The sequence below is a fragment of the Notechis scutatus genome, chromosome 5 (assembly GCF_049901735.1).
Source record: "Notechis scutatus isolate UNSWTSFEM ecotype Mainland chromosome 5, rNotScu1.2, whole genome shotgun sequence".
NCBI classification, from domain to species: Eukaryota; Metazoa; Chordata; class Lepidosauria; order Squamata; family Elapidae; genus Notechis; species Notechis scutatus.
Window position 1 is genome coordinate 62,929,576 of NC_142013.1, and position 27,680 is coordinate 62,957,255.

The window sequence follows — 27,680 nt, forward strand, 5'->3', positions numbered from 1 at the left end:
GACAAAAGATACAAATATAATGATTCAAACTAAGATGATTAATCAAGGTAGAATTAAGAAGTATGAAATATGTGGAGAAGTTAATATAGAAGGCTTAGAATGGTAAATAAAATAAGTAATGATATGTAAGATGAGCATGAATATAATTGAAGTCCATGAAGAGAGAGACACCTGGGTCCAAGTTACTTTCCAAAAAGATTTTTTTTTATGTTTTGTGTGTTGTGTGTATATGTCTTTTTGGGGGGGAGAATTGGTAAAAACTTGTAGAAATATAGAATGAGAATAATGGTAACTAAGTCAGAAAGAAACAGATGAAATAATAATAATGATATTGAATAAGAGTAAAGAGAAGTAAAGAGAAATTGAATAAGAGGTTTTGGTATATTATATGGAAATGGTTTAAAACAGAATCATAATTTATCTGACTTGTTAAATTTACAATGGAAAAAGGTTTAAACATGTAATGAATAATGATAATTTGTGTGTTTTAAAAAATAATAAAACTTGTTTAAAAAAAAAAAAAGAGTTGCAAGGTTGATGGTTGCATATACACTGGAAAGTTAAAAGGTGGGGATCAACACAATTGCATTGGATAGGTGTAAAAAGGAATTCTCAGCTATTTGGACGGAACTGTGAATGTGTGTTTTCAAATACACATATCTGAAGAATATTAATGGCTGCCTCTTTGCCACTGGCAAAAAGAGCTTCTGCTGGATCTACCAGGGACTTTGCGGTGTCCCTGGGATTGACAGGATGTGCTCTTTACATTCATCGTCTCTTCGGGACGGTTTAAATCCATTTGGACCGTCCAGGAACAAAGATATTGGCAGCGATCTCAGATCTCCAAGATCGCATGCCGTATCATCGCGATGCCAGCCCCCGCCCTCAGTTCTGAAGCTATGTTAAGCTCTGAGTCTGTCTATTGAAAATGAAACTGTTTCTCTGCTGTGTGTCTTGCTTGCCTGCTGAACTAAAGTAAAACTGATCTCTGTTTCTGAGCTCCTGAATTTCTGTTCTGCTCTGAACCTGTAACATGTCTGCTTCTGTTTGAGTTTGCTCCATGTTGGCGAAATCTACAACTAATATTGTAAAAATTACTTTATGTATTTATAAAGAAGTTAAATAAAGCCTCACCCATCAGTGCTTACTTTTCTGGCACTGAATTTATGCCTCAATACTCTGAACAAAATGGAACTTGTATATGTTATAAAATCAAAAACTTTATGCAAGAGATGGATTTGTAACTGGCTGACAAATCATACTCAATGAGTAATCCTTAATGGTACTACATCTACATGGTGGGAAGTAAGCAGTGTGGTACCACAAGTTTCTGTCTTAGGTCCAGTATTCGTCAATATCTTCATAAACAATTTAGATGAGGTAATAGAAAGGGAACTTACCAAATATGTGGATGATACTAAGCTGGCAGGAATAGCCAACAACCTAGATGATAGGCTCAAGATCTAGATGGATCTTGATAGACATGAACATTGGTCCCTATCTAATAAAATGAAATACAATGTAGAGAAAAGTAGTGTCTTACACTTAGACAAGAAAAACCAAAAGTAGGGTTAGGGTTAGGGTTTCATTATTTGGTCATGGCTAGTCTAGTGAAAAGAAGGACCAGGGGAGACATGATATTTGAGAGGCTGCCACAGAGAGGAGGGGGTCAAGCTATTTTCCAAAGCACCTGAAGGCCAGACAAGGAATAATGGATGGAAACCAAACAAGGAAAGATTCAACCTAGAAATAAGAAGAAATTTTCTGATGGTGAGAACAATCAACCAATGGAACAGTTTGCCTTCAGAAGTTGTGGGACCGTCATCACTGGAAGCTTTCAAGAAGAGACTGGATTGCCATCTGTCAGAAATGGTGTAGGTCTCCTGCTTGGGCAGGGGTTTGAATTAGGGGTGTGAAACTCGTGACCCATGGGCCAGATGCATCACACTCTGGCCATGCCCACCTGCAGTTTAGCGATGGGAGAAAAGTTACAATACATCACATGACACAAGTTTGATATCCCTGGACTAAATGACCATAATAATCATCAATAAGGGGTGTGTGTAAGTGTAAGGGGTGTGCATAAGTGCACAATAGTGCCTACAGTCCCTAACCTATTGTCCCCATTTATTCGTACCTATTTCCTGTATTCTTACTCATGTTTATACTTATTCCTATTATCTTGTAAGCAATTGTCAAATCAAATCAAATAAATAAATAAATAACCTGTAAAATCCCTTCCAACTCTGTTAATCTGTGATTAGACAGACAGGCAGGCAGGCAGGCAGGCAGACAGACAGACACACACACACACACACAGAGGGCATTCATTATTTTCCAACCATGTGTGTATTTTTGTCCAGTATCTTTTAGTTCTATACAAGACTACTACATATGGTAATGTGTTCCAGGTGACTGGTGGCACTTCCAGCATTTAGCTAATTTATCTTTGAACATCTTAGCTAATTTTGCTGGTGCAAAGTGCCATCTATAAAACATCTTATACAAGTTTTCTTTGCATGCTGTTGATAGAAGCTACTCCATAGCTTCTGCCATTTATCTAATTCTAAAGCATATCCAAAAAATTTTGTCCATGCTATAATTGTTTCTTTAACTTGCTCTTCTAGTTTAACACCTAGTAAATAGCAATATAATCTTTTAATCAACTTATCTTCCATTCCTATTAATATTTTATCCAATTCTGTCAACTCCTTATGAATCTCTTCAGTTTTAATATCTTTTTCATATATTGATTGTATTTGCATATATGAATACCAATGCATTTCCAACCTTTGTTCATTCAGTTCTTGTTTAGTTTTGAGCTCACCCTTTTCATTTAAGATATTTAGCAATAGTTCCCATTTTACAAACATTTGGGTGTATAAGTTGTTCTCTAGTTTTTCCCATGCTAATAACTTTTCCCATGCTGACCATATGTCTTTGAAAATATCCATGTATTTTACTTCTCCCATACCATAGAAATGCATGCCATCCCAGTTACAAATCATGTCCCTCTAGCGTTAACAACCTTCTATTTCTCAGTTTTATCCATTCTTTTATCTAGGTTAATACTGTGGCCTGATAATATATTTCCCAATTAGGTAAACCAAACCTTCCTCTGGTTCTCACATCCTGCAACATTTTTATATTAATTCTTGCTTTTTTCCCTTGCTGTAGGTATTTCAATACTATTTTGTAAATATTTTCAAAATATTTTTTCCAGTTTTATTGGAACTGTTTGAAACAAATACAACACTTTTGGTAATATATTCATCTTAATAGCTGCAATTCTTCCTGTTAACGATAACTGCATATTACCCCATTTTTCCAGATGTATCTTAATTTGTTGTTTTAGTTTGTAATAATTGTCTTCTTTAATTGTTCCACATCTTGCCATCAACTGTATTCCTAAATATTTAACTTTCTTTACTATCTGAATATCTAAACTCTTTATCAATTCTTTTTTCTGTTTCTCTGTTAAATTTTTTACCAATATCTTAGTTTTCCCTTTATTTTTTTTCAATCCTGCCATTTTCCCATGTTCCTCTATTTTAACTTGGGTCCTGTTCCTAGAGATTCCTCTAATATAAAAACTAAATCATCTCCAAATGCCTGGATGCCTTTCTTATTTCCATCCCTTTTATCTCCTTGTCTTTCCTAATATTTCTATTTAGCACTTCCAGTGCTAATACAAATAACAATGGCAACAGGGGACACCCTTGCCTTGTTCCTTTCTCAATATGAATTTTTTCCATCAATTCTCCATTAAGCATTTCCTTTGCATATTGTTTATAGTATATTGTATTACAGGCTAGACCGTCTTTGAGTAAGCAAATGTTTTTGTTATCCTGCAGTTAGTCCTCCTTAAGTAGTACCTACTTAAATTTGGAAGTCCTTGCATTGTCAGTCAATGGTTCTTTCTTCCCTTGTGCTCAGGTGATTACTTTGGCTACAAGTTGGGTTGGTTGGAGCATGGGTTTTACAACTTCAATCTTTTTGCTGTTGCATTGGGGTTTCCTGGACAGGGCATGTCTCAATTTTTTTTTTTCCTCTGGAAGATATTTGAGTGTGAAATTAAACCGTTTAAAATATTGAGCCCATCTTACTTGTTTTGGTGAGAAATTCTGTGGAGTTTTCAGGGCTTCTAGATTTTTATGATCAGTCCAGACTTCAAAGGGGATTTGGTTCCCTTCTAGGAAGTATCTCCATGTGAGGAGTGCCCATCACGCAGCATATGCCTCTTTCTCCCATATGGCCCATCTTTGCTTGGTTTCTGTCAGTTTCTTGGAAGTATAAGCACATGGTTGCAACTGTCCACATTCATTCTTTTGGAATAGAACTGGTCCAACTGCTACATCGCTAGTGTCTGCTTGGATGACAAATGGTTGTTCAGGTTCTGGGTGTTTCAGGGTTGGTTCTGCTAAGAATAATTGTTAGAGTTTTTCGAATGCCGCTTGGCATTCCATCATCCAGGTAAGGGGTTGCTTTGACTTTGGCTTCTCCCCCCCCCCCTTTTTTTTTGTTTTTAACAAACTTGTGGTGGGGAGGGTGATATTCGCAAAAGCTGGAATGAACTGACTGTAAAAGTTTGCAAAACCCAGGAATCTTTGCAGTTGTTTGCGTGTATGGGGCGGCTCCCAACCGATGACAGCTTTTACTTTTTGTGGATCCATCTCTGTTCCCTCATGGAATATTCTATATCCCAGGTAGTCAATTTTTTCTTGATGGAACTCACATTTAGAGAGTTTTGCATACAGTTTGGCATTTTGGAGTTTTGTGAGAACTGCTCGGGGTAACTTTATGTGCTTTTGTTTTGTTTCAGTATAGATTAAAATATCATCGAGTTAAACAAGAACCCCTTTGTACAAAAAATCATGGAGAACCTCATTAATTAATTGCATAAACATGGCAGGGAGCACTTTAAATTGGTAGCATCCCAGTGGGGTGTTAAAAGCTGTCTTCCACTCATCCCCCTCCCTTATACTGATGCGGTAGTATGCCTCTCGTAGATCTAACTTTGAAAAAAAAATTCCTTTAGAGAGGTGAGCTAGCATGTCCTTCATGAGGGGGAGCAGGTAAATATTCTCCACGGAGATGGTATTTAAATTTCGAAAATCAATGCAAAGGCATCGAGAGCCATCTTTCATTTTGTGGAATAATATTGGGGCTGCTATTTTTGGTCAGGTAGGTTCGATGAAACCCCTTTTTATATTTTTATCGATAAATGCTCTGAGTTCTTTTAGTTCTCTGAGGGACACTTTTGGTTTTGGAAATTTAGCCCCTGGCAGGATTTCAGTGGCACAGTCTGTGGTGCAATGAGGTGGGAGTTCATCAGAAGCCTCCTCGTTAAATGCTTGGGCTAAATCCTGGTACTCTTTGGGGATGTTAATGGGTTCAGCTGGCTTGTCGGACATGGCTGGTTCTGTGTTCTCTATTCCTTTCCTCTGGGCTGTTTGCAAATGCTACATGTTTCTGGAAATGTACATTTCCTCTCTTCCAGTTTATTTTTGGATTCCATTTCTGTAGCCATGTGAATCCTAGGATTAGTGGCCCTTCCATTCCTGGGGCTACAATGAACGTGAGCACCTCCCTATGTCCCCAGTTCTATTGTTAACAGTTCTGTGGCAAAACTGGCTGGCTCCCCCCCCCCCCCGCTATAGTCCCATCTAATTGGCAGAACGCAATGGAGTTTTCCATTTTCCTCAGGTGGTTTCCCAATTTCCCTACTAGGGTGGAGTTGATTAGGCACCCGCTGCCTCCTGAATCCAGTAATGCTGCTACTTTCTCCTCCTTCCCTCGGCTGGGGATAAACAGTCTTAGGGGTAGAATGAGTGTTTTCATTGGGTTGCTTACCAGTGGGTCATCTTCCGGATCGCTTTCAGACTGGTTCAGATCTCCACGGGGCATTGGGGATTCTTCCTCTGGGTTTAGGGGGGACCAAAACCTCATGGCTTCTCGGCTTCTCAGGGCAGTTTCTTTTCCTCAGGGGTTGGATTTTCCAGGTTTCCACCCTGATGGGTGATCTGGCTTTCTGGCAGGGGTTTTTGAATGGCATTCTGCTGTGCGGTGCCCCTCCTTTCCACACTTAAAACAGCCAAATGATCTTGGAGTCATGGTGGTTTGGGGTTTGAAAAACTCCCGCTTCCCCTGGGGTGGGGATCTTCTCCAAATCCTGCCACTTTGGTACTGGTTATGGGCCATGTCTATCTCCGTCTCCTCTGCCATCAGGTACCAATAATGCAGAAGGTTTGGGACCCCATGGGCCAGGCAGGCAGTTGTCATTGAGTCTATCTTTGAACTAACAGACTAGAATATCTTCTGGCCAGTCGACTCAGCTGGCCAGGTCATGAAATTCCTCAGTGTATTTGACTACAGGGTGATGGTCTTGCTTTATGACCCTAATGGGGTTGCGGGCTTTTCGATCGGTTGTGGTCAGTGTCTTCTTTGGGGATTAATGAAATATATGCTTCTGTCCATGATTTGAGTAGCTTGGCATGCTCCAATACATCATTATACAGATCTAACATCACTGGTGCAAAACATTCATATTTATACATTTATAAATTTCTACCAGAAGTCCATCTGGCCCCAGAGTCTTATTATTTTTCTGTTTTTTAACCACTATATCTAATTCTATGGGTGATATTTCTCTATCTAATATGTCCCTCTGTTATTCACTTATTTTCGGTAGACCTTTCTCTTTCAAATATTGTTCTATATTATCTTTGTTCATCTTATTCTCCTTGTATAATTGTTCAAAATATTTCTTTCTTCTCTGCCATTCAATATTGTAGTTTTCCACTTTCATCTCCCAACTCCTGAACCAGCCTTTTCTCTCTTTCTATTTTTAACTTATAGGCTAACCACCTCCCAGGCTTATTAGCATGCTCAAAAAAATTATGTTTCTCTCTTTTGACCTCCTTTACTCTCTCTTCCTGGTTCATAATATTTAACTATGCTTAACTAGAATCATCTCCCTTCTCATTTTCTCATGTTGTGGTGTTTTTTGTAGTCTGCTTTATAACTCTTTAATCTCCTCCTGTAGCCTGTTTTGTTTTCCCCACCTTTCTTTATTTCTTTTAGCCATGCAGGCTATTGTTATTCCCCTCAAATACACTTTTGCTGTGTCCCATAATATCTGTATTGAGGTTTGTTGGACAGTATTCTCCTTAAAAAATAACTCCATTTCTCTTTTAATTTTTGACACAATTTTTTTCTCTTTTATGATCTAGGGGTTTAATGTCCATCTTCTCTTCCCCTTCCAAATTATTTTTAATGGATTGTGGTCTGCCCATAAATTTGTCATAATCTCTAAAAAAATATTTATAAAAAAATAAAAATAAAACTCTGATAAAACTTGGAAAATGAAAAAAGAAATCCTGTAATACGATTTGCTTTTGAGTAAACTATGTTAACTTAGAAAATCAGCAAGAAATTTAATGTTTTGTAACTAGACTTTTAAAGGCTTTAAATTGTTTATTCTGGCATCAGCAACCAAATGTTTTGTCAGAGTTTCATATTTGTCTGTTATAAACGGGGTGGGATGCTACTGGTTCTGCCCGGCTCTATAGAACCGGTAGCTCTGAAGAGCAGCAGACACCGAATTGGTTCTGTGTTTGCTGCTGTTTGGCCCACCCACCCGCCCGGGCTCTTACCTGTCCTTTATTTCCTTCTTTTTCAACCTCAGCTGCTTTGCGCAGCACAGCTGAGGTTGAAAAAGCAGGGAAAAAGTAGCTTTTCAAATGCTGCACACCCGCGCGCAGTGCTTTTCAGCTGTCCGGGTGGCACAACTTAAGGTTCTTTACACGCGTACACAGCGCATGTCTGGCATACAAACGTAGTCACCAAACTAGTAGTAACACCATTGAATCCCACCCCTGGTTATAAATATTCTAAACCACCTAAATTGTGCTTAGGGTATCTTCTACCAAGCCTAACTGGAAAATAACAACTGAATTAAGTTTTAAATGCTTGGAAATGGGTGCTTTTTGCAAAATATCCCAGCAGAACATTTCAGAGGATGGACATCGGTATACTAGTCTTGCCTGAACTGGAGTTATTCAAATGAAGTTGACAGCCTTTTTGAGGTTATGAAATTGAATTCAAAGGCTTTTCTTATTGTATAAAGTTTAAATGTTACTCTATTAGAATTTCACGGTAAGAGTTTCTCAAGGACAAATTGAAGGGAAAGTAACTTTTGATCAAATTTTAATCTACCTTATGTCACTATGTGTTTTAAGGGCATAAGCCAGTGATGGCTAACCTTTTCAGCTTGGTGTGTCGAAAATCGGGGAAAAAGTGTAGCCTTCCTCGGGTCATGTGTCACTTCAAGAAATATCAATAATTTGGTTTATGACGGACTGGGCTGGGGTGATCACACAGGGCTGTGAAACTCATCTCCCTGGTCTCAGGGCTGCAGGTGCAGAATGTGGGGATCGGAAGGCCACCTTACAGGGCTGTGAACCTCATGGATCTCCTTTCCTCCTGTAGCGTTCCTGAGGTAATGAAACTGACAAACCTCAGTTTATGGCGGTTAAAACTGGTTCTCTGCTGCAAAGATCTTGCGGCAGCGGTGACACCACGCCTCCACGCAACAAGCAGGGAGCAGGGATTGGAGCAGAGCACAGGCAGCCTCTAAATGTGCAAGTTTTCCCCACACCAACAGGCGTGTCAGTCAAAGTGCCTCGGCGTGTCACGAGTGACACGCGTGTCATAGGTTAGCCATCACTGGCATAAGCCCTTAAGAATAGGAATGGTTGTGGAATTCAATGAGCTTGGGGAGATTGTTTTCAAACTGATGTCTTCAATTATTTTGGAAGAAAGACTGGTATACAGTTTTAACAAAAATACAAGAGAAGCAAATGTGAAAAACAAGTATTATGTAAGGATAATGAGAGTAACAGAGGTGTGATGTCATGATGGCTCGGACATAGGAACGGCAACTCTGCTCTGAATGTCCAATTTTTCCATGCCGAGATGCCCAACGAAGCGACAGAGGACCCTGGAGAGGTCTGCAGACAAAAGGGGAAACCCCGAGGGAAGCAAATGGAAGTGTGATCTCCCACTCCTGTAAAGGAAATTCCTTGAGAACAACGTGGAAGAGACCGGCCCTAGGGATGGATCCGGAGGCATGACGGCCCAAGACTTGTGAAGGAAGCGAAAAGGGAGACAACGTGGGCAATCAGTGAAAATTGATGGAGAGAAGTATCTGATTCTCAATAACTAAGTGAGCTGGAGAGAGCAATTGATAAGTGAGTCTCCATTGAGGGGAATTTGGTGACCTGGCGGTGGGAGCGGATCTACAATAATCTTTTTTTTTTAAAAAAAAAAACACCCAGGATAGGCAAGTTGACTTTTTGACTGACTAATTTGAGGGGATCGATGAGGACTGTTTAAACAGACTGGAAAAGGGGAAAAATGGATAAAAGGCACTGAAAGAAAGTAAAAAGAAATCTAGCTGGGACAGTGATCATGCAGTGACTGTGCATATTAGCAGGAAGAAGACATCTTGTAGACATCTGGTAATGAGGAAAGCGGATGGTGGAATATAAAGGACACTTATTGCCTCAAGTTTTGTTAGAGACATTTGGACTTCTTAAAAACAAGAATAGATATGAAAATAAAGAGAAAATATAACTGTGTAAGAACTGAGTATACAGCTATAGGGAAAAAAGAGGGGGGGGGAGAGGTACGGTGTCTTGTTACAAGCTAATATTTATAATATATATGAATTGTGATTTTTCTAATTTTTTATGTTTTGCTTTATGCTTTTCTATATAACTATATTTAACTGAATTAATTGGATTAACTGGATTAATTGTAATAAGATAGTAAAGGAGATACCAATATATCAATATATTAACTTTATAGATTGAGTTACATTATAGTTACTATAGTTACTATATTTATATTTATTAATTGTCAATTAGCTGGTACTATATTTATTAATTATAAATCATAAACTTATAAACAATATATAGAGGAACTGTATCATATTATATTAGATATTTGTTATTCATTGATTACAATCTCAGGGATAAAGTAGCTAATATAAATTAACTATTGGTATACACTTACTGCTATATAAATATTGTTATATGACCATATATGGTTACTAAAATTAATCTAAAAAAGATAATAATATATATTTTAAGAACATAATATAAAAGGAGGCTGGTATACAGTACAGTACTTTAATAACAAATATAAGGATGATATCCAGTGCGATTGGAAATTTATGGTATTTTGGATACAGTTGTATGCAATTTTGAGAATGTCAACCACTACTACCACAACAATGAAGACAGGGAAAAAACCCAATGCCAATGATGTCTTCCCCCTCTGGCCAGAGGTCGTTAGAAAGTATGTTGGGAAGTGAAAATTTAGGCTCAACACTAACATTGCAGAGTTTACAAACAACCTTACTACGATGTAAGAGATGATGATGAAACCCAGGAATCTATAACAAGTAACCATGAGGAAATGAAAGGCGGCATGGAAGAAATGAGGAGAGATATCCATAAGCTAGATGGTAGAGTGATACAAGAAGCGATAACGAAGAATGAACAAAAAATCAAAATGGTAGAGGTTAGAACTGACCAACTGGAAAAGAAAGTAGAAACAACAGAACAAAACTTGATGGCAGCAAACAAAAAACCTGGAAGATGCCATTACAAACCTGGCCCACTGTAACTTCATAGCCAAAAAGGCATTAAGAGTTGTTAATCTAATCCTATGTAGCTTCTTCTCTGGTAATATCACACTACTAACTAGAGCATACAAAACATTTGCTAGACTAATACTCGAATACAGCTCATCAGTCTGGAACCCACATTACGTATCTGATATTAGCACAGTTGAGGAAGTCCAGAAATATTTCACAAGAAGAGTTCTCCACTCCTCTACTCATTGTAGAATACCTTATGCCACCAGACTTGAAATTCTAGACCTAGAAAACCTTGAATTACGCCGTCTTCGGTCTGTTCTAAGTATGGTATATAAAATCATACATTGCAATGACTTACCTGTCAATGAACACTTCAGCTTCAACCATAACAACACAAGAGCACACAATAGATACAAACTCAAGGTTAACAGCACCAAACTTGATTGCAGAAAATACGACTTCAGCAACAGAGTGGTCAATGTCTGGAATACTCTACCTGACTCTGTGGTTTCTTCCCCAAACCCCAAACACTTTAACCTTAGACTGTCTACTATTGACCTCACCCCTTTCCTAAGAGGTCTGTAGGGCGTGCATAAGCGCACCAATGTGCCTACCCTCCCTGTCCTATTGTTTCTTTTATTTTTCTTATATGTACCCATTTTATGTATTCATAACTATGTATATACTTATACCTATTATCTTGTAAGCGATTGACAAATAAAAAATAAATAAAATAAATAAATCAGGGCATATACTGCTATAAAAAAATTAAGGAATTTGGCAGAGTGGCAGGGTTAAAAATAAATAAGGAGAAAACAAAGATATTAACAAAAAACATGACAGTGAAACAGAAGGAAGAATTAGAAAGGAAATTAGGGATCCAAACAACAAAATATTTGAAATATCTTGGGGTATGGCTGACAGCTAAATGTTCTTTGATAAAAATAGACAACTATGAAAAACTGTTAAAATAAATACAAAAAGATTTGGAAAATTGGGGAAAACTCCAGATATCACTGTTAGGGAGAATTGCCACTATTAAGATGAACATATTACCCAAGATGCTATTTCTTTTTCAAGCAATCCCAATAAAACTAGGTAAAACCTTCTTCAAAGAACTGAACAAAGCAATTAAAAAGTTTATTTGGCAAGGGAAAAAGGCTCAAATAAAACTTAAACTTCTGCAAAATAGTAAGGATAAAGGAGGATTCGGGCTTCCAGATTGGGAACTCTACTACCAGGATGCAATAGCAGTATGGATCAAAGATTGGATAAATCTAAAAAATAAAAGACTATTGATATTAGAAGGGTTGGTTGGCATGCGTTCATGTGGGAAGGGAAAAGCAAATTTCATTCATATTTCCAAAGACTTCAAATCAGAGACACACTATTAGGGGTATGGGAAAAAATGAAATAAAATCACTATACAAAGATCCCAATCTGATTGTCAACCATGGAAGCGATAGTATACCCGAATGTTTTAGATCTAGATAATACAGTGAGTTATAAAGAGATATTGGATGAACAAGGGAAATTAAAATCTAAGCAGGAATTGATTTTACAAGGAATACAAATAAGCTGGTGGCCATACCTACAGATACAAACTAGATATAAGAAGGATAAAGAACAATATGGGATATACTTAGAACAACAAGAATTAGACAAAATTTTACAAGGGCCAGAAAGGAAAATGATTTCTAAAATGTATAAATACTTGTTGAATTACAAATTGGAACAAGAAAATGTGAAGAAAACAATGATAACCTGGGCCAATTTTTTTTGATATAGTATTAACTTGGAAGATTGGGAAAATCTATGGATAACAAATTATAAACTAACTTTATCGGCAACCTACAAAGAGAATTTGTACAAAATGTTTTGTCGCTGGCACCTACCACCAGCAAGTCTTGCAAAAATGTTCCCCAATAATTCGACGAGATGTTAGAAATGTGGCTATGAGCAGGGAAGCTACTATCATATGTGGTGGCGCTGCTCAAAAGCAAAAAAAAATATGGAGGAAAATTTAAAATTGGTTAGAAGAAATCACAAAAGTTAAAATTGAGTTGAAACCAGAGGTATTTCTATTAGGAATCCTAAAACAGAAAATGAGCAAGAAATTATTATACATAATACTCAGGGGTGGGTTTCTACTGGTTCTGTCCACTTCTGTAGAACTGGTAGCTCTGAAGAGCAGCAGACATAGAACCGGTTCTATGTCTGCTGATGTTTTTGCCCACCCGCCCACCTGGGCTCTTACCTGATCTTTATTTCCTGATTTTTCAACTTCAGCTGCTGAATGAGGCACAGCTGCAGTTAAAAAAACAAAAAATGAGGGCTGTTTCAAAGGCTGCTTCTCAGCAGGCAGCGTGCTAATGACATGCTAATGACGATTTATGACTATTTACAGGAGCGCGGAAAGGGAAGCTGGTAAATCCCAAACCGGTAGTTAACCCTTTCGTATCCCACCCCTGATAATACTTCATATACTAACAGCAGCAAGGCTCGCCTTTGCCCAAAATTGGAAATGTGAAAATGTCTCCCCTGAATTTATGATCATAAAAAAAAACCTTGGAATGTGCAGAAATGGACAGGTTATCAGTGGAACTCAGAAACAAAGAGAAGTCAGAATACTGTTCCAGAATAAGTTCCAGAAATTTGGAACTTATGGTACAGTTGGTTGGAAAATAGACAAGAAAGGAATAAAAAGTCAAATAAAAGGATATGATAGAAATTGGTAATATATGTAAATTTATTCGTGATACACAATTAGAATGAAACTTTGTATTATATTTAAATAAGTGAATGAACATTTGATACGAGAGAGTTGTCAATTAGAGTGAACACTGTATTTGCCTATGTTGCGACAAATGGACTTTTTTGATTTTATTGTATGTACATAAAACTATTTAATAAAGTATTTTTTTTAAAAAGAGAGAGACAGAGTTACCTATAATTTATTTTGGTCTGTTTGAGTACTGCGAAGGGGTATTGATGAAGCAAAGACAAATATTCAGTCAAGAATTCATAGTTTGCTGGCCTCTTTGATGAAAGGAAAGATGGCAAATACATTTATTGTAAGTCCTTTATAGACTTTGCATGAAACAGAAAAAAATGAAGTTTTGATTTGTGATTTTGTTGTTTAGAAAATATTAGATATTAGAAGAAAGAACTTTTTTGTAGCAATAGAATAAGAGGTAATTTTGTACTTTTATTTGCTGAAAAAGGAATTTGAAGCTTCTCCCTATTTCTTTTTATCTTTTCTTTTTGCATTTCATCCTTTCATCTGTTTCTCTTCTTTTTTCTTTTCTTTCTTTTCTTTGTATTTTGTTAATTTTTAATTTTATCTTCTTTCTAAAACTTTTAATAAAACTTATACAAAAAAGAGTTCATGCTTGTTTTGTCATTTCATCAAATTACACACACAGAGAGAAAGAGAGACAACTCAGCTGACTTCAAAATGATTGTCAGTTTCTGTTTTTGCTCTTTGCCGAATGGGACTTACTTCTTACAATCTTTAAAAAGTCTTTGTCTATTGATAGTGTCTTCTGTATTTGATATGATTTGTTCATTTTAGTTTCATTTGCACTGATTGTAGAAATGAAGCTACAGATTAAGTATTAAAACAATGATTTGTAATAGAATTTTTAATCAACAGGTTTAAGTTATTCAGCTGAAGATTAAAAGATGTAACAGATATATTGAATTCCTTAGCTTGGTTTTATTCATTTTTTAAAAATATTTCTTTCTAGTTTACACCAAGTTCTAATGGATTTACAAAATCAGCAGCTCAGTGAGCTATCTGACTGGTTAGCTAAAACAGAAAAAAGAACAGCAAAGATGGAGTCAGAACCTTTGGGGCCTAATCTAGAAAGCTTAAAGAAGCAGGTAGAAGAACATAAGGTAAGCTGTACTTTTCAAGAGCCACATTATTTTTTAGCATTTCTTTGTGTAATTGTCAGCACATAAGCGCACCAACGTGCCTACAGTCCCTGTCCTATTGTTTCTTTGTTTTTCTTATATGTACCCATTTCATGTATTCATAACTATGTATATACTTATACCTATTATCTTGTAAGCGATTGACAAATCAAATAAATAAAAAATAAATAAATATTAAAAATACCACTATTTTGGAACATTGCATAGAAATAGATTTTGTATTAATAAGATAAGGATGCTATAATTTTATTTACTTATTTTTCTTTCATTATTCACATAATAAAAAGTATTCTGGAATGATAAGAGGAAAGGGAATTGCAATATGCTATTTATTGCAAAATACAATAATAATGTTTCAGATTTTATTATTCCCCGTTTCCTTCTTTTGCTATCTTATACTTTTTTTTCTCTACTATCTAATCAACACTATTAGTTATTATAATTGGGATTTCTAATCTCATTAGCAGTGCTGTGACTTTATATTGCAGCCCCCAAGCACAGTAATGTATTCAAGCTGACTCCTGCCTTTATATACAAAAGATGAAGTATTGAAAAATGAATTTAATTATAACAGCAACACGCCAGTACATAATGAAGAAAAGAACTGGATAAAAGTGTCTTTCTGTTGTGCATCTATGTTGTAGTCTAAGAAGTTTTCTTACACACACACACTCACACACACACACACACACACACACATACACCATTAACTCTGATTAATAAAATCTCAGATATGCCTTAATAGATACTAATGTGTATGATGCTATCTGTATTTCTACTTTTTTTCTTTACTTATTTTTAGCATCATGTATAACTAACCTTCCATGAATAAGATATACTTTTTAATGAAACTCTTGATTCTGTTTTTTTTCTTTTTTCTTTTTTTGAAAGATTCAAAATATTGAATTCTTCATATTTCTTCTAGTTATTAAAATTCCTTACAATACATACATGATCCTTAATCCTGTGCAGTCCAAGTATTTACCAGTTTCCCCACACATTCTAACTGTGAAGTAGGGTTGTGCCTACTAGTTACATAGACCTCAAATCGCCTCTGGCTATGGAATTCTGGTTGCTATAAGTTGCCATTAAAAGGAAGAACAGAAAATGTATATTCATTGTTACGTGCTTAAGATTCATCCAGGATTTTCTATCATTTCAAGAAAACCTGCATTGATAGGTAGCATCTTTTTATTAATGGTATATATATCCATGCAATCTAGACCAACAGATGAAGTCCTGTGAGGTTGATTAAATTAAAATATCTGATACATTATGTAAAATATGTATTCTAATGTATGATACAAAATGTTTTCATGTTTTATCAATTACATGTTACCCTGTTTCTCCAACAATATGGCCAATAGGAAGTCCCAGCATGTTTTATAGGCATGAAATGAAATTAAGCCCCTCTCCCCAAATTAAGTCCTATATTAAAACATGTGAAATGGGGGGAATGGTGGGGGGCTTGCCGTTAGGAAGTACTTTTGTTGCATACCGGATATGGTGCTGCCTGCGTTGACCCCGATCGAAGTGCCCCACCAACGCCGAGGTCAACACCCAAGCCATCGCCGTCTGCCCGCCCGAAAATGCAAGGGGGAATTAAGTCACCCCGAAAAGGCGGCCTAGCCATTTTTGGGCTCAAAAAAAAATAAGACTTATTATATGAGAAACACGGTACTATAAATGCTATAATATTTTGTTTTTGCCTGCTTTTTTGTTTTTTGTTTTATTATTTTTATTCTAGTGTTTTATATACTTTGACTTAAAATGTTGAGTTAAACATGTCCAAGCATGCAAAAGCTACCCAACAAAATTACTTTGGCTTTGTTTAATATTCATGCAATTAAACTAAAGACTCTTGAATCATTGAGACTCTTAAACCCTAATAACTACATGCCAATTTCTTGGCAGTCATGCAAAAATACTTAGTATCTTCTCACAGAATGTATATATGTTTATACTTAGGATAGCTATAGTCTAGTTACACCCTTTGATTTTCTTGTAGTTTCCTATCTAGGGACTAACCAGGTCTCGCTATACTTTTATATACAGATTTTCTGGGTAGCCTTCCTTCCTTTTATTTTTCCACAATATTTCTACTAAAATTACAATTCTACCAAGGCAGGTATTTATATTTGTTGTAATTAATGGAGCTTAATTGCTGGTTTTAGCAAAAAATATATCCTTTAAAATGATGTATGGTTTGGTATCCTGACTCCCTTTGTATAATAAGACTCTGAGTGCAGAAGTCAGTCCACATTTCCTATATTTAAAAAAAACTAAACCCACCCCCCAAAAACTTGGATCTGTCCTAGTAAATGCAGATTAGCCATATATTATTTGAAACATGGGTGTTAAAAAAAATCCTCTAGACAAGTATAGATTAGATTAGATTAGATTAGATTAGATTAGATTAGATTAGATTAGATTAGATTAGATTAGATTAGATTAGATTAATGAATGGATAGATTTGATAGATAGATAGATAGATAGATAGATAATAAGATAAATAGATGCATACATAATTTTTCAGTACTACACTTTTGAAATATCACTCCTTAAAATGTATAGAGCATAACATAATTTTTAAACAGTCCTCTAGAAATATATATTTTATCGAGTCATTTATGCTTGTAATAATTTGACTCTTAAAGTAACCATAAATGTAAAACACATTCAAAGAGGCTGTTCACATCTAGATGCTGCATAGAAAATGAATAATAAATAAGGATACTATATAGTTATACCAAAAAGAATGCAACTAAAATTATGTCTCATAGCAAAAATTTATTATTGTAAATTTTAAAAACTTCAATCTTATACTTGTTTTCTCAGAATTTTCCCTGCCTTTGGTGAGGCTTATTTCTGGCACATGTGATAGGTTTTCGTCTCTTAAAAACTGAGGAAAAGAATAATAAGACTTTTTAAGAAGTGGATTCATGATTTAATAGGTTTTTTTGAATATCTCATTTGTGATTTGTAAGTTTCGTTAGAAATGTATCTACGTTTAATGTAATAGAAATTATACAAACTATGTTTCACTGTATGTTGTAACCAGAGGTGATATTCAGCAGGTTCTGACCAGTTCTGCAGAACCGGTAGCAGAAATTTTGAGTAGTTTGGAGAACTGGCAAATACCACCTCTGACTGGAGATTTTATAGTATCCTTCCCCTGCCATACCCACCAAGCCATGCGCACAGAACCGGTAGTAAAAAAAAATCTTGAATCCCACCACTGGTTGTAACTAATAATTAATGCCTGTTCTTATGTCTCTAAATAACTCTGTTCATGAAAAGCAAAACAAGCTGTCCTTGTGTTTATTTTTTAACAGTTTTTTTTCTTTTTTTATTATAGATTCTTCAAGAAGACTTAGAACAGGAACAAGTCAAGGTTAATTCACTTACTCATATGGTAGTTGTAGTAGATGAGGCTAGTGGAGATAGGGCTACAATTGCATTAGAACAACAACTTCAGGTAATTACTAAATTAAGATTGCTATATGATTCCATGCATATTTCTCCTACATCTAAGTAATACTGAAAGTATATAATTCTACAGTAAATGAAAAGTAAAATTGTTAATATTCTTTAAAACTGAATTGGTCACTCTAATGTTAGTTTACATTCCATAAAGAACTATCATCCTAGCTACTATTCAGGAGAAAAGTGTCAGACATGTGCCACCTTTATTTCAACACAATTCAGTGATACTCAAATGAATGAATGTATAATTAATGGCCAGGAAGAACAAGTATTTTACTTACTAAATCTGAATTGGCAAATATTACCTTTCATGTATTCCTGTACACTTTTATTTTTCACTTGTTCTTTCCATACAATTTTACTAAGAAGATCTCCCCCAAAAAATGTAATTGACATTACAATCAAATTTAAAAATATGCACAGTAGGAAAATCACTTGAATGTACAGTATTGCTATGGGAATTTCAGTGAACTTGGAATTATAGTGGAACAATAATTGGCTATAGTTTATCCAGGGGTGGGATTCTATAGAACTGGTTATTATGAGTCTGCACAGTTCAGCAAATCGGCAAATCGTGCCCTTGGTTGGCCCCGCCCCTCTCCACCTGCCCCTCTCTGCCCAGTCAGTCCTTATCGAGCATGCGCAACATTGCGCGCATGCCTGACATCGCTGACTGCGTTCTTCACTGCCTAGTCACTTAAGATATTTGTGATGAGCCGGAGTGTAACACAAACGTAATAAAATCCAAAATGTAAACAAATGTCCTTTAATGCCTCCAAATTGGCCCCACTGTTCAATAATTCTCAGTTGGAAAGAAAACGTATTCAAAAATAGTCTTCAAAAGAAAGCAATACAGTCCGAACTTAATGAGCAGATAAAGGTTAAATAAAAAACCCAAAACAAACTACAATGAAGGAAATTCCACAACGGACTAGGATAAGTGATTACCAACTTCAAGGAAATAACAAGGCACAGTCTGTTGGAAGGACGCCAACCAAGATAACTTCAGCCCAAAATAAAACACACTTTGCTTCTGGCAATGCTGTGTTTTAACCGTCTTTCTTATATACTATTCTCCACAGCTGCAACTAATGAGGGGGATCATGGCTGCTTCCTCTCTCGTAAGCCAAGTTATTTCCTTCTCCGTTCCTCCCTGCGTGTCCTAGGATGAAGAGGGGATGGGCCTGGTTCTTCCTCTGACTGTCCAGCCGGCCTCTGCCCTTCCCCAGACTCCTCCACAATCTCCCGAGCCACACCTCCACTTCCTGTCAGCTGTTACTTCTCTCTCTCAGAGTCCGACTCTAACAAGAGCATGACAGTATTTCTTTTTTTTCCCCTCCTGACGATCAGCTGTCCCTATGATCAGCTGTGCCAGGATTCCCCTCACTTACTGACTGCTTCACCCAGGAAATTTCCCTGAGGAAATTTCCCCCTGCCCCCTCCATTTTTTTGCCTTCCTGGGCCCCAGAGAAGCTTCCTGAGAGCTTCCTGGAGGCCCAGAAGGCCCCAAAACGGAGATTGGGGAGGTGCTGCACTCCCCCTCCTAGCTTGGTTTTTTTTTATTCCTGAGCCCCAGGAAAGCCTTCTGACAGCAAAAGCGCCCCCCCCCAGGAGGCTTCCCTGAGACCCAGAAGGCCCCCAAAATGGGGGGAGGTGCTGCAAAAAAGGAAGAAACCTCACCCCACCCAGTCACATGACCACGCCCACCTAGCCAATCCCAGAGAACCAGTTGTTACAAAATTTGAATCCCACCCCTGAGTTTATCATAATGTCAGATTTGTCTGTGAATATGAGTGTGTGTTGCCATTAATATAAGTCCACATTGTAAGAATAATGAATACAATTAGTGAAGCATTGCTTTCATTCTGATAGCTAATTTTGAAGCTGTTATAGGAAACAGTGTTTTTAAACTTATACTTAACATTTTCTACTCAAAATGGTAATTTCAATAGTCTCTTGATCATTGTACCTTCAGTATTTGCATCTTATTAAATTGTTGATACCTGGTTTTTCACAGTACTGTACTTGCTTCTAAGTCATGCTGTATTTCAGATACTCTTTTTTATTTTGTTTTTGTGTGGTAGAAGTTCTTTTAACAAGAAAATAGAAAACTGCTATATCAAATCAAGTGTTAATCTGATTTTTGTATCATTTGACTTGCTGCCGATTGCTAGAATAATTGAGGACAATTATAAAGAATTCAAAATATTTTATGTTTGTCACTGACAGGTTATGTAAGATACACTAATAAATATAAAAATTATTATTCTAGGAAAAAAATCTTAACTAATAGTTGTATTTCCTTCAAGAATTGTCTAAATTCGAATTGTCTCAAGTGTATACTTTTTTAAAAGGAAAGGACAAAACAGTCCTCTTGACTGCATTAATATGTCCATGTTTTTGTCCATATTGCTTTCTCTCTTTATGCTTTCTATTCTACATATAATTAGATTTTACCAGGATTTTTTTTCCCTACTAGTGTCCCATTCATTTTATAACCAGATCCAACACTGCTTCTCTTTTTCCCCCCAGATGGGTACATTTAGCTAGGATCAGGGATCTGCAAACAAAATTTGGACCCATTTCCCACAGAAAAGAAAACACCGGGAGCCACAAAACCTGGGTGGGCGTGGCCAACTCAACATCACGCACTCCCACCAAGTCACATGACACACACACACCCCAGCCATGCCTACCCAGGTTTTGTGGCTCTGGTATTTTCTTTTCTCTGGGAAACAGGTATTTCTCTGTCTCTGTCTCTGTGTCTCTCTCTCTTTCTCTGTCTCTCTCTCATCTCTCTCTCTTTTCCCCATTTTTCATCTCTCTTTCTCTCTCTCATCTCTCTCTCTTTCTCTCTCTCTTCTCTCCCTCTCTTCTCTTTCTCTCTTTCTCCCTCTCTATCCATCTCATCTCTCTCTCATTTCTCTCTCTTTCTCTCTCATCTCTCCCTCTTTCTCCCTCTCTTTCATTTCTCTCTCATCTCTTTCTCTCTCTCTCTCTCATGTGTGTATGTTCCCTCTTGAACCATTTCCAAAAACAGGTGAGGGTTGGGGGGTTCTTTTTTGCTGATGTTGTTCTTTCTTCTCCTTTGGGTGCTTTTTACCATATGATATATAACTCAAGAGTCATTTCAGGTTCCAGAATAAATGAAGTTCTTTCATCCCCCTGCTGTGGCTTCCTGTCAGCTGAACCCACCAGTGGCTGGCCTCACCCTCCCCTCCCACTCACTCCTCACCTGCCCTGAGAAAGGTGACAGTGGTGAATGGGACTCACTCCATGTTCTAGTACATGAGTGAACTGCTCCTCTGCTTGCTTCTTCTTTCGACCCTTGTTGGTGCTGCGCATGCCTCGGCTACTCGGGAAGATGCACAAATTCCTCTCCACCCTGAGACACTGACCCGGCCTGGCTGCAGCCAATGCTCCATGTCGTAATGGGCTCCAGGAGGAGGAGGGGATGTCGTCTCCCCCATCGTGAAGTGCGCTAAATTTAAGTGTGCTGCGCAAGGCACTGCAAGGGCAGCAAGCAGGCCATTGAGGTAGCAAGAGCAGCGGCGTCAGTGTCTTAGGGCAGAGAGAAAGACGCGTGTCTCCCCATATTCTTTTTGCCACCTCCATGGTCTGCTCGCTGCTTTGCAGTGCTTTGTGCAGCACACTTAAATTTAGCATGCTTCATGATGTACCCTTCTCCTCCTGGATGTACCCTTCTCCTCCTGGAACCCATTACAATGCAGGGCATTGGCTGCAGCCAGGCTGGGTCAGTGTCTCGGGGCGGAGAAAGTTGCGCGTCTCCCCTAGTGACTGAGGTGATGGAAGCTTTAACACCATCAAACAACATCTGCTTATCCCAGGGCCTTGGAAAGGACCCAGTGGGTAAATAAAAATGCTGTATCCAGCCAAAATATCTGGCTGATTGTATGACCAACCACAATAATGTAGCCATAAAATATGAATTGAAAGATTGTAACAGTATTAAAGGCTAAATAAAAATACCAAGTCTTGCATAAATGAAGTGTAAAATAGTTATTAACTTCTAAATGTTAATGTCATTATTTTAGCTTTTAGGAAACCGTTGGGCAACAATATGTAGATGGACAGAGGATCGTTGCTTTATTCTGCAAGATGTTCTTCGAAAATGGTTGCAATTTATTGAAGAACAGGTTAGGTATATCTATTTACTCTTTGCTTTATAATGTTTAATATGCAGTCCTTCTAAATATTTTTTTTAATTTTAGGGTCTTTTGGATACATGGTTTACTGAAAAGGAAGAATTTGTGACCACTATCCATACTACCGATTTCAAAGACCAGAAAGAAATGTTGGAAAATCTACAAAAATTGGCCGTATGTTTTTTTTTTTTTTTTTTGTGTGTGTGTGTGTAATTCTCATTTTTCCTCCCACTTTTCAACATTTGTATTGCATAAGAGCCGTGGTGGTGCAGTGGTTAGAATGCAGTACTCAGTGGTGGGATTCAGCTGGTTCTCAACAGTTCACCCGAACAGTTAATTGCTTATGCAGTTTGGAGAACCAGCTAAAAATAAAGTTCATGAAAGGTTTTTTTTCCCCTCTCCCTTCAGTTAATAGCTTTGGCCAGACAGCCAACAACAGTTACAGTTACAGCTGGAATGCAGCTGACACACCTTAAATAAAGTCAATAAAACAACAGAAACTGACAGGATTAGGGCAGAGAAACCCATCAATCACCCATCTAGGGATGGGATTAACCTCTTCCCTTCAGGAAGGACAAAATTACAAACATTTTCATTATAAAGATAATTAAGTAACACTTCTGTGATCAGCTGATACTCCCTGGAGTTCCCCAAGACTTTTGATAGCTGCTGTAGTGTTGGCTACTTCTTGTTTCTTCTTGGGGGGAAAAGATACAAAAGGAGACAATGATGCAGTTTGATCATACAGGCCATGAATGTAATGCATGTGTAGTCCAGCCAGTTGTATTGCTTCTGCTATGAAGAACATAGAGAACATAGAGAACATAGAATAATAGAGTTGGAAAGGTTAATGGCTTTTGGCAGCATGCCCAGGCTTTCAATTAGCATGAGTGGCCCTCTTAGTTTCCCTCTCAGCTGCTACATTTGCTTTGGAGTTGACTTTTTTTTAAAAAAGGGGGGCGGGAATGGCTGTTTTAGGTTTTTTGCATTGTTTTAGTGGTCCCTGGCATTGTCCTTTTAGGTGTACTTCCCTCACTCTGTTTGAAAGCCTCTAGTGATGGAACACCAACAACTTCTGAAGGCAAGCTATTCCCATTGGTTGATTGGTCAAATTTTAGGAAATTTCTCCTTACTCCTAAGTTGTTTCTCTCTTTGGTTAGTTTCTATCCATTATTTCTTGTTGTGCCTTTTGGTATTTTGAAAAATAGATTGACTTCCTCATTTTTGTAAGAGCCCCTCAAATTTCCTGACAGTTAGAAAAATTAATCAGTGGAACAACTTGCTTCCAGAAGTTGTAAATACTCCAACACTGGAAGTTTTTAAGAAGAGATTGGATAACCATTTGTCTGAAGTGGTGTAGGGCAGTGGTCCCCAACCTTTTTTGTACCAGGGACCAGTTTCAAGCACAAACACTTTTTCAAGGACCGGGGGGGTGGGGAAGAATCCGAGTTTGGTGGTTTGCTTGCAGACGTTTCATTACCTGACTAGGTAACATCTGATGTTGTTACAGGGAGTGCCTCGGCCCTGCCTCCCTCAGCCCCATCCCTCAGGTGTCTCCCTCCCTCCCTCAGGTGTCTGCCTCGTTCCTCTCTCAGTCGCTCTCTCGCTGCTCCACCAGCCCAGGAAGAAACTGCTTCAAAGAAGCCGGGGGGGTGGCTTTTCCTGTCGCCGCAGCTCCTCCAAAGCGCCCGTTTACCCCCACCCCGCCCGCCCATGCGCGGTTCAATCCACAGTGCTCCGTTCTGCCTGCCTGCCTGCCTTCTTCGTTTCGGAGCAGGTTCGGCTGATAAAAAGAGGCGAATAGTTATTATTCTCACCAGAAATGAAGAAGGCAGGCAGGCAGGCAGAACGGAGCACTGTGGATTGAACCGCGCGCGGGCGGGGTGGGGGTGAACGGGCGCTTCGGAGGAGCTGCGGCGACAGGAAAAGCCACCCCCGGCTTCTTTGAAGCAGTTTCTTCCTGGGCTGGTGGAGCAGCGAGAGAGCGACTGAGAGAGGAACGAGGCGAGAGGAAACCGAAGCCGCTGAGCCAGAGAGCAGGACAGGCTTTGGTTGCTTCTTCCCTCCCCTTCTCTCATTTGTGTCCTTGATCCCCGATCCCAGCAGCATTCACCGAAGGCGAAGAAAGCCGCCATTTTTTTTATTTTTTTATTTCTTTGCGGCCCGGTACGGAGTGCTCCACGGACCGGTACCAGTCCGCGGACCGGTGGTTGAGGACCCCTGGTGTAGGGTTTCCTGCCTAAGGAGGGGGTTGGACTAGAAGACTTCCAAGGTCCTTTCCAACTCTGTTATTCTATTCTATTCTAAATATTGGAACAGTACTATTGTGGTATTTTATTGCGAGTTGGACTAAGGAGAAATTTCCTAAGTGTTAGGATTAGGGTTAGTGAAGTTGGCCACATCCACCCAGTCACATGACCACTCAGCCATGCCCACCCAGATGGTCATTAGGGCAGAGAACTGGTTGTTAAATTATTTGAATCCCATCACTGACAGTACTGCAGGCTACTTCTGCTGATTACCGGCTGCCAGCAGTTTGGTAATTTGGGTCTCACTAGCTCAAAGTTGACTCAACCTTCCATCTGTCAGCTTTGGAATCATTCATCGCTGCCACGTAGCTTGAGGAAGTGGGAGGGGGCTGATTTTTATTGAGTAGCTCTAGGTAGACAAAATAGAATTCTTTTGTTAGCTCAAGGTCATAGAGTGTGGCGAAGATACAAAAAGGAACTTACTTTGGGATTGGTTCATGTGATGTGATGATGAGAGAAAAGAGGATGGTTTGTAGTTTGGGACATTGTGGGAAGTCTGGGAAACTTAGTTTTGAAATTCCACAGATGTGCCTGGTGCTATTCTAATAAAGGTACTTTTGAGATTATGCTTGTGTCAGAGTTACTCATTGGAATGGAGGTTCCCTGGAATGCTGACATTATTTTGAAATTCTAACAACTACCAGCACTCCTAAGAGGGGCGCTATTAGGGGTTGCTGAACCCCAGGAATGGATCAGTACGAAGAATCAGCAAAGATGGAAGGTGAGACAGAAGGGGCTTGGGGGGTTTTCCTGAAGATTAGCTGAATCCCCCAGCCCCCCTTCAGAGGAGGTGATGCAGGCATTGAGGCATGCAGAAGGGAGACAAGATTTAGGAGCTTCGCCCAAAGGATCAGACTCGTGGGGGAGTTGTCAGATGGGGCCGGAAGAAAAACTGCTGGAACAAATCTCTTTCTCAAGCCCTCTACATACTGCAAGGGAGGCAAATTGGAGGTGTGGAGCCTCAATTGCATCAGACGCCTCCCAAGATGGCAACCAGGGGATTACATCCCAAAGCCAATTGTTGGCAGGAATCTCAGAACAGCTTCACCAGCTAAAGGTGGAAAGTTATGTCTCAAAGCCACAAACTCTTCAAACAAGCTGGAGCATAACGCAGCCCACTTTTACCTTCCCCAGTTTAAGGAGGGAAGGGGAATTCACACCAGTATCAGTTGGAGATGGCCAGCAAAGCAGCCCAGCCTGGCAGGATCGAATTTCAAGGGAGAGACGGGAGACACAGACTACAACGGGTATGTTACGAACTCCCAGTCCCACCCCCCCACAACCAGAAAGGAGATTACCTCCTGCAGAGAGTATCCCTCCAGGGTGGAGATTTTATCCTGGCCAAGGGTGGGTCCAGTGCCAATGGATGCCAGTGCCGGCAATGCCCTGGCCCCGAAGAGAATCAGCAATCCCTTCCCAACAAAGGAATCTGCACAGGCAGCAGGCAGCAGCCACTCCCCATTTCCCCACGCAGGGAATAAGGCAACAACTGGCCTCTAATCAACCCCCTCTCGGAGCAACCCTGCAGAGGCCCTTCTTCCAGAGAGCCCCAACCCAGCCAGGCTGCAGAATACCCCTCCAAAGTAGATACACGCCTTGCCAGGCTCCATTTATTCCATCTCAGCCTGTGGTTGCCAGGGCGATACCACCTCCCCCCATCCCCCAGACCAGACTTGATGCTGTTCAAGGGCACTTTTGAAGGACAACATGAACATTTTGCTTATTTCCTCACTCGAATCTGGTCTCACATAGACCAATTTGGAGGCCAATATGCAACAGAGCACGATCTTCTTCTTCTTCTTCTTTTTCTTCAGCGTTTGTCTCGCGCTCTGGCGAGGTCCGCTAATGTCCTTGAGTACTGCTTCCACGCCTCGCTGTCTGCCACGTGTGTCGGGTCTGCCTTCGCGATCTCTAGATCGGCCTTGATCGTGTCCATCCAGCGTTGCTTAGGTCTACCACGCGGTCTCGCTCCTCCGACAATCACCTTCATCGCAGATTTGATGATGGATTCTTCCTTGGCGCGACTCACATGGCCGAACCATCGTAGCCGGGACTGCCTCATGACCGTGGGGATGGGCACGACGTTGAACCGTCTGCGCACTTCTTCATTCCTGGCGCGATCGAGTAGGGTGAGGCCTACCGACCATCGGAGCATTCGCATCTCCATTGTCTGGAGTCTGCTTTCGACTTCTTTGGTCGTCGGCCAGCACTCTGCGCCGTATATGGCCACGGGGCGCACCACAGAGTTATAGATTTTCGCTTTCAGGCGCATCGGCATCTTCTTGTCACAGAGGGCGCCCGTGACGGACTTCCATTTGCCCCACGCTGCGTTGATCCTGGCTGCCACCTCAGTTTGTAGTAGGCCTTCTTCCCCAAGAGTAGTTCCCAGGTACTTGAAGGTGGAGCGCGCGGTAGCTCCTGCCCGTTCACGTGGATGGAGCCTGTCGTTTCGTTGTCAGTGGTCAGGTATTCGGACTTCTTTAGGTTCAACCGGGCCCGAACTGCTCGAGGCGGTCGTGCCACTGTTGGACTAGGTGCTCGAGTTCAGCCTTGCGCCAGGTTGGCCAGGAACACATCATCGGCGTAGAGCAGCGTCCATGGGGCGGGCGTGTGCAGGTCGTGTGTAATTGTGTCCATCACCAGAATGAACAGCAGTGGTGAGAGAGCAGAGCCCTGGTGTACGCCCGACGGTGATATTGAACTCCTCTGATATCCCAGCTGCCGCTTTTACACGGCTTTTGTGACATCTGTATAGGAGTTGGACCCATTGAGCGAGTAGCTCGGGCACGCCGTGATCTCGCAGTGCGTACCAGATGAGATCGTGCGGGACTCGGTCGAAGGCCTTTTCCAAGTCCAAGAAGGCGGTGTGGAGCGGGATTTTCTTCTCTCTGTGAGCCTCCATCAGCATCCGCACACCGAAGATGGCATCGGTGGTGCCGCAGTTCTTGATGAATCCGGCCTGGTTGACGCTGATGTCGACTATGTCCCGAATGCGCTTATCGAGGACGCGTTCGAAGATCTTCATACTGTGTGACAGTAACCTGACCGGTCTGTAGTTGGAGCAGTCCGCTGGGCTGCCCTTTCCCTTCAGATCGGAACAGTGGTGCTGCGGTA

At 39.6% G+C, this 27,680-nt stretch overlaps 1 protein-coding gene across 7 annotated transcripts in view; it reads left to right on the forward strand.

Moving 5' to 3' along the window:
- DMD (dystrophin) overlaps nucleotides 1–27,680 on the forward strand; it is a 1,185,061-nt gene that overhangs the window by 211,389 nt on the left and 945,992 nt on the right. For all 7 annotated transcript variants that reach the window (XM_087966867.1, XM_087966866.1, XM_087966869.1 and 4 more), the window contains exons 11-14: nucleotides 14,416–14,566; nucleotides 17,964–18,083; nucleotides 22,147–22,248; nucleotides 22,324–22,431. In XM_087966867.1, coding sequence (XP_087822993.1) covers nucleotides 14,416–14,566; nucleotides 17,964–18,083; nucleotides 22,147–22,248; nucleotides 22,324–22,431 — 481 coding nt within the window. The remainder of the gene's footprint in view (nucleotides 1–14,415; nucleotides 14,567–17,963; nucleotides 18,084–22,146; nucleotides 22,249–22,323; nucleotides 22,432–27,680) is intronic.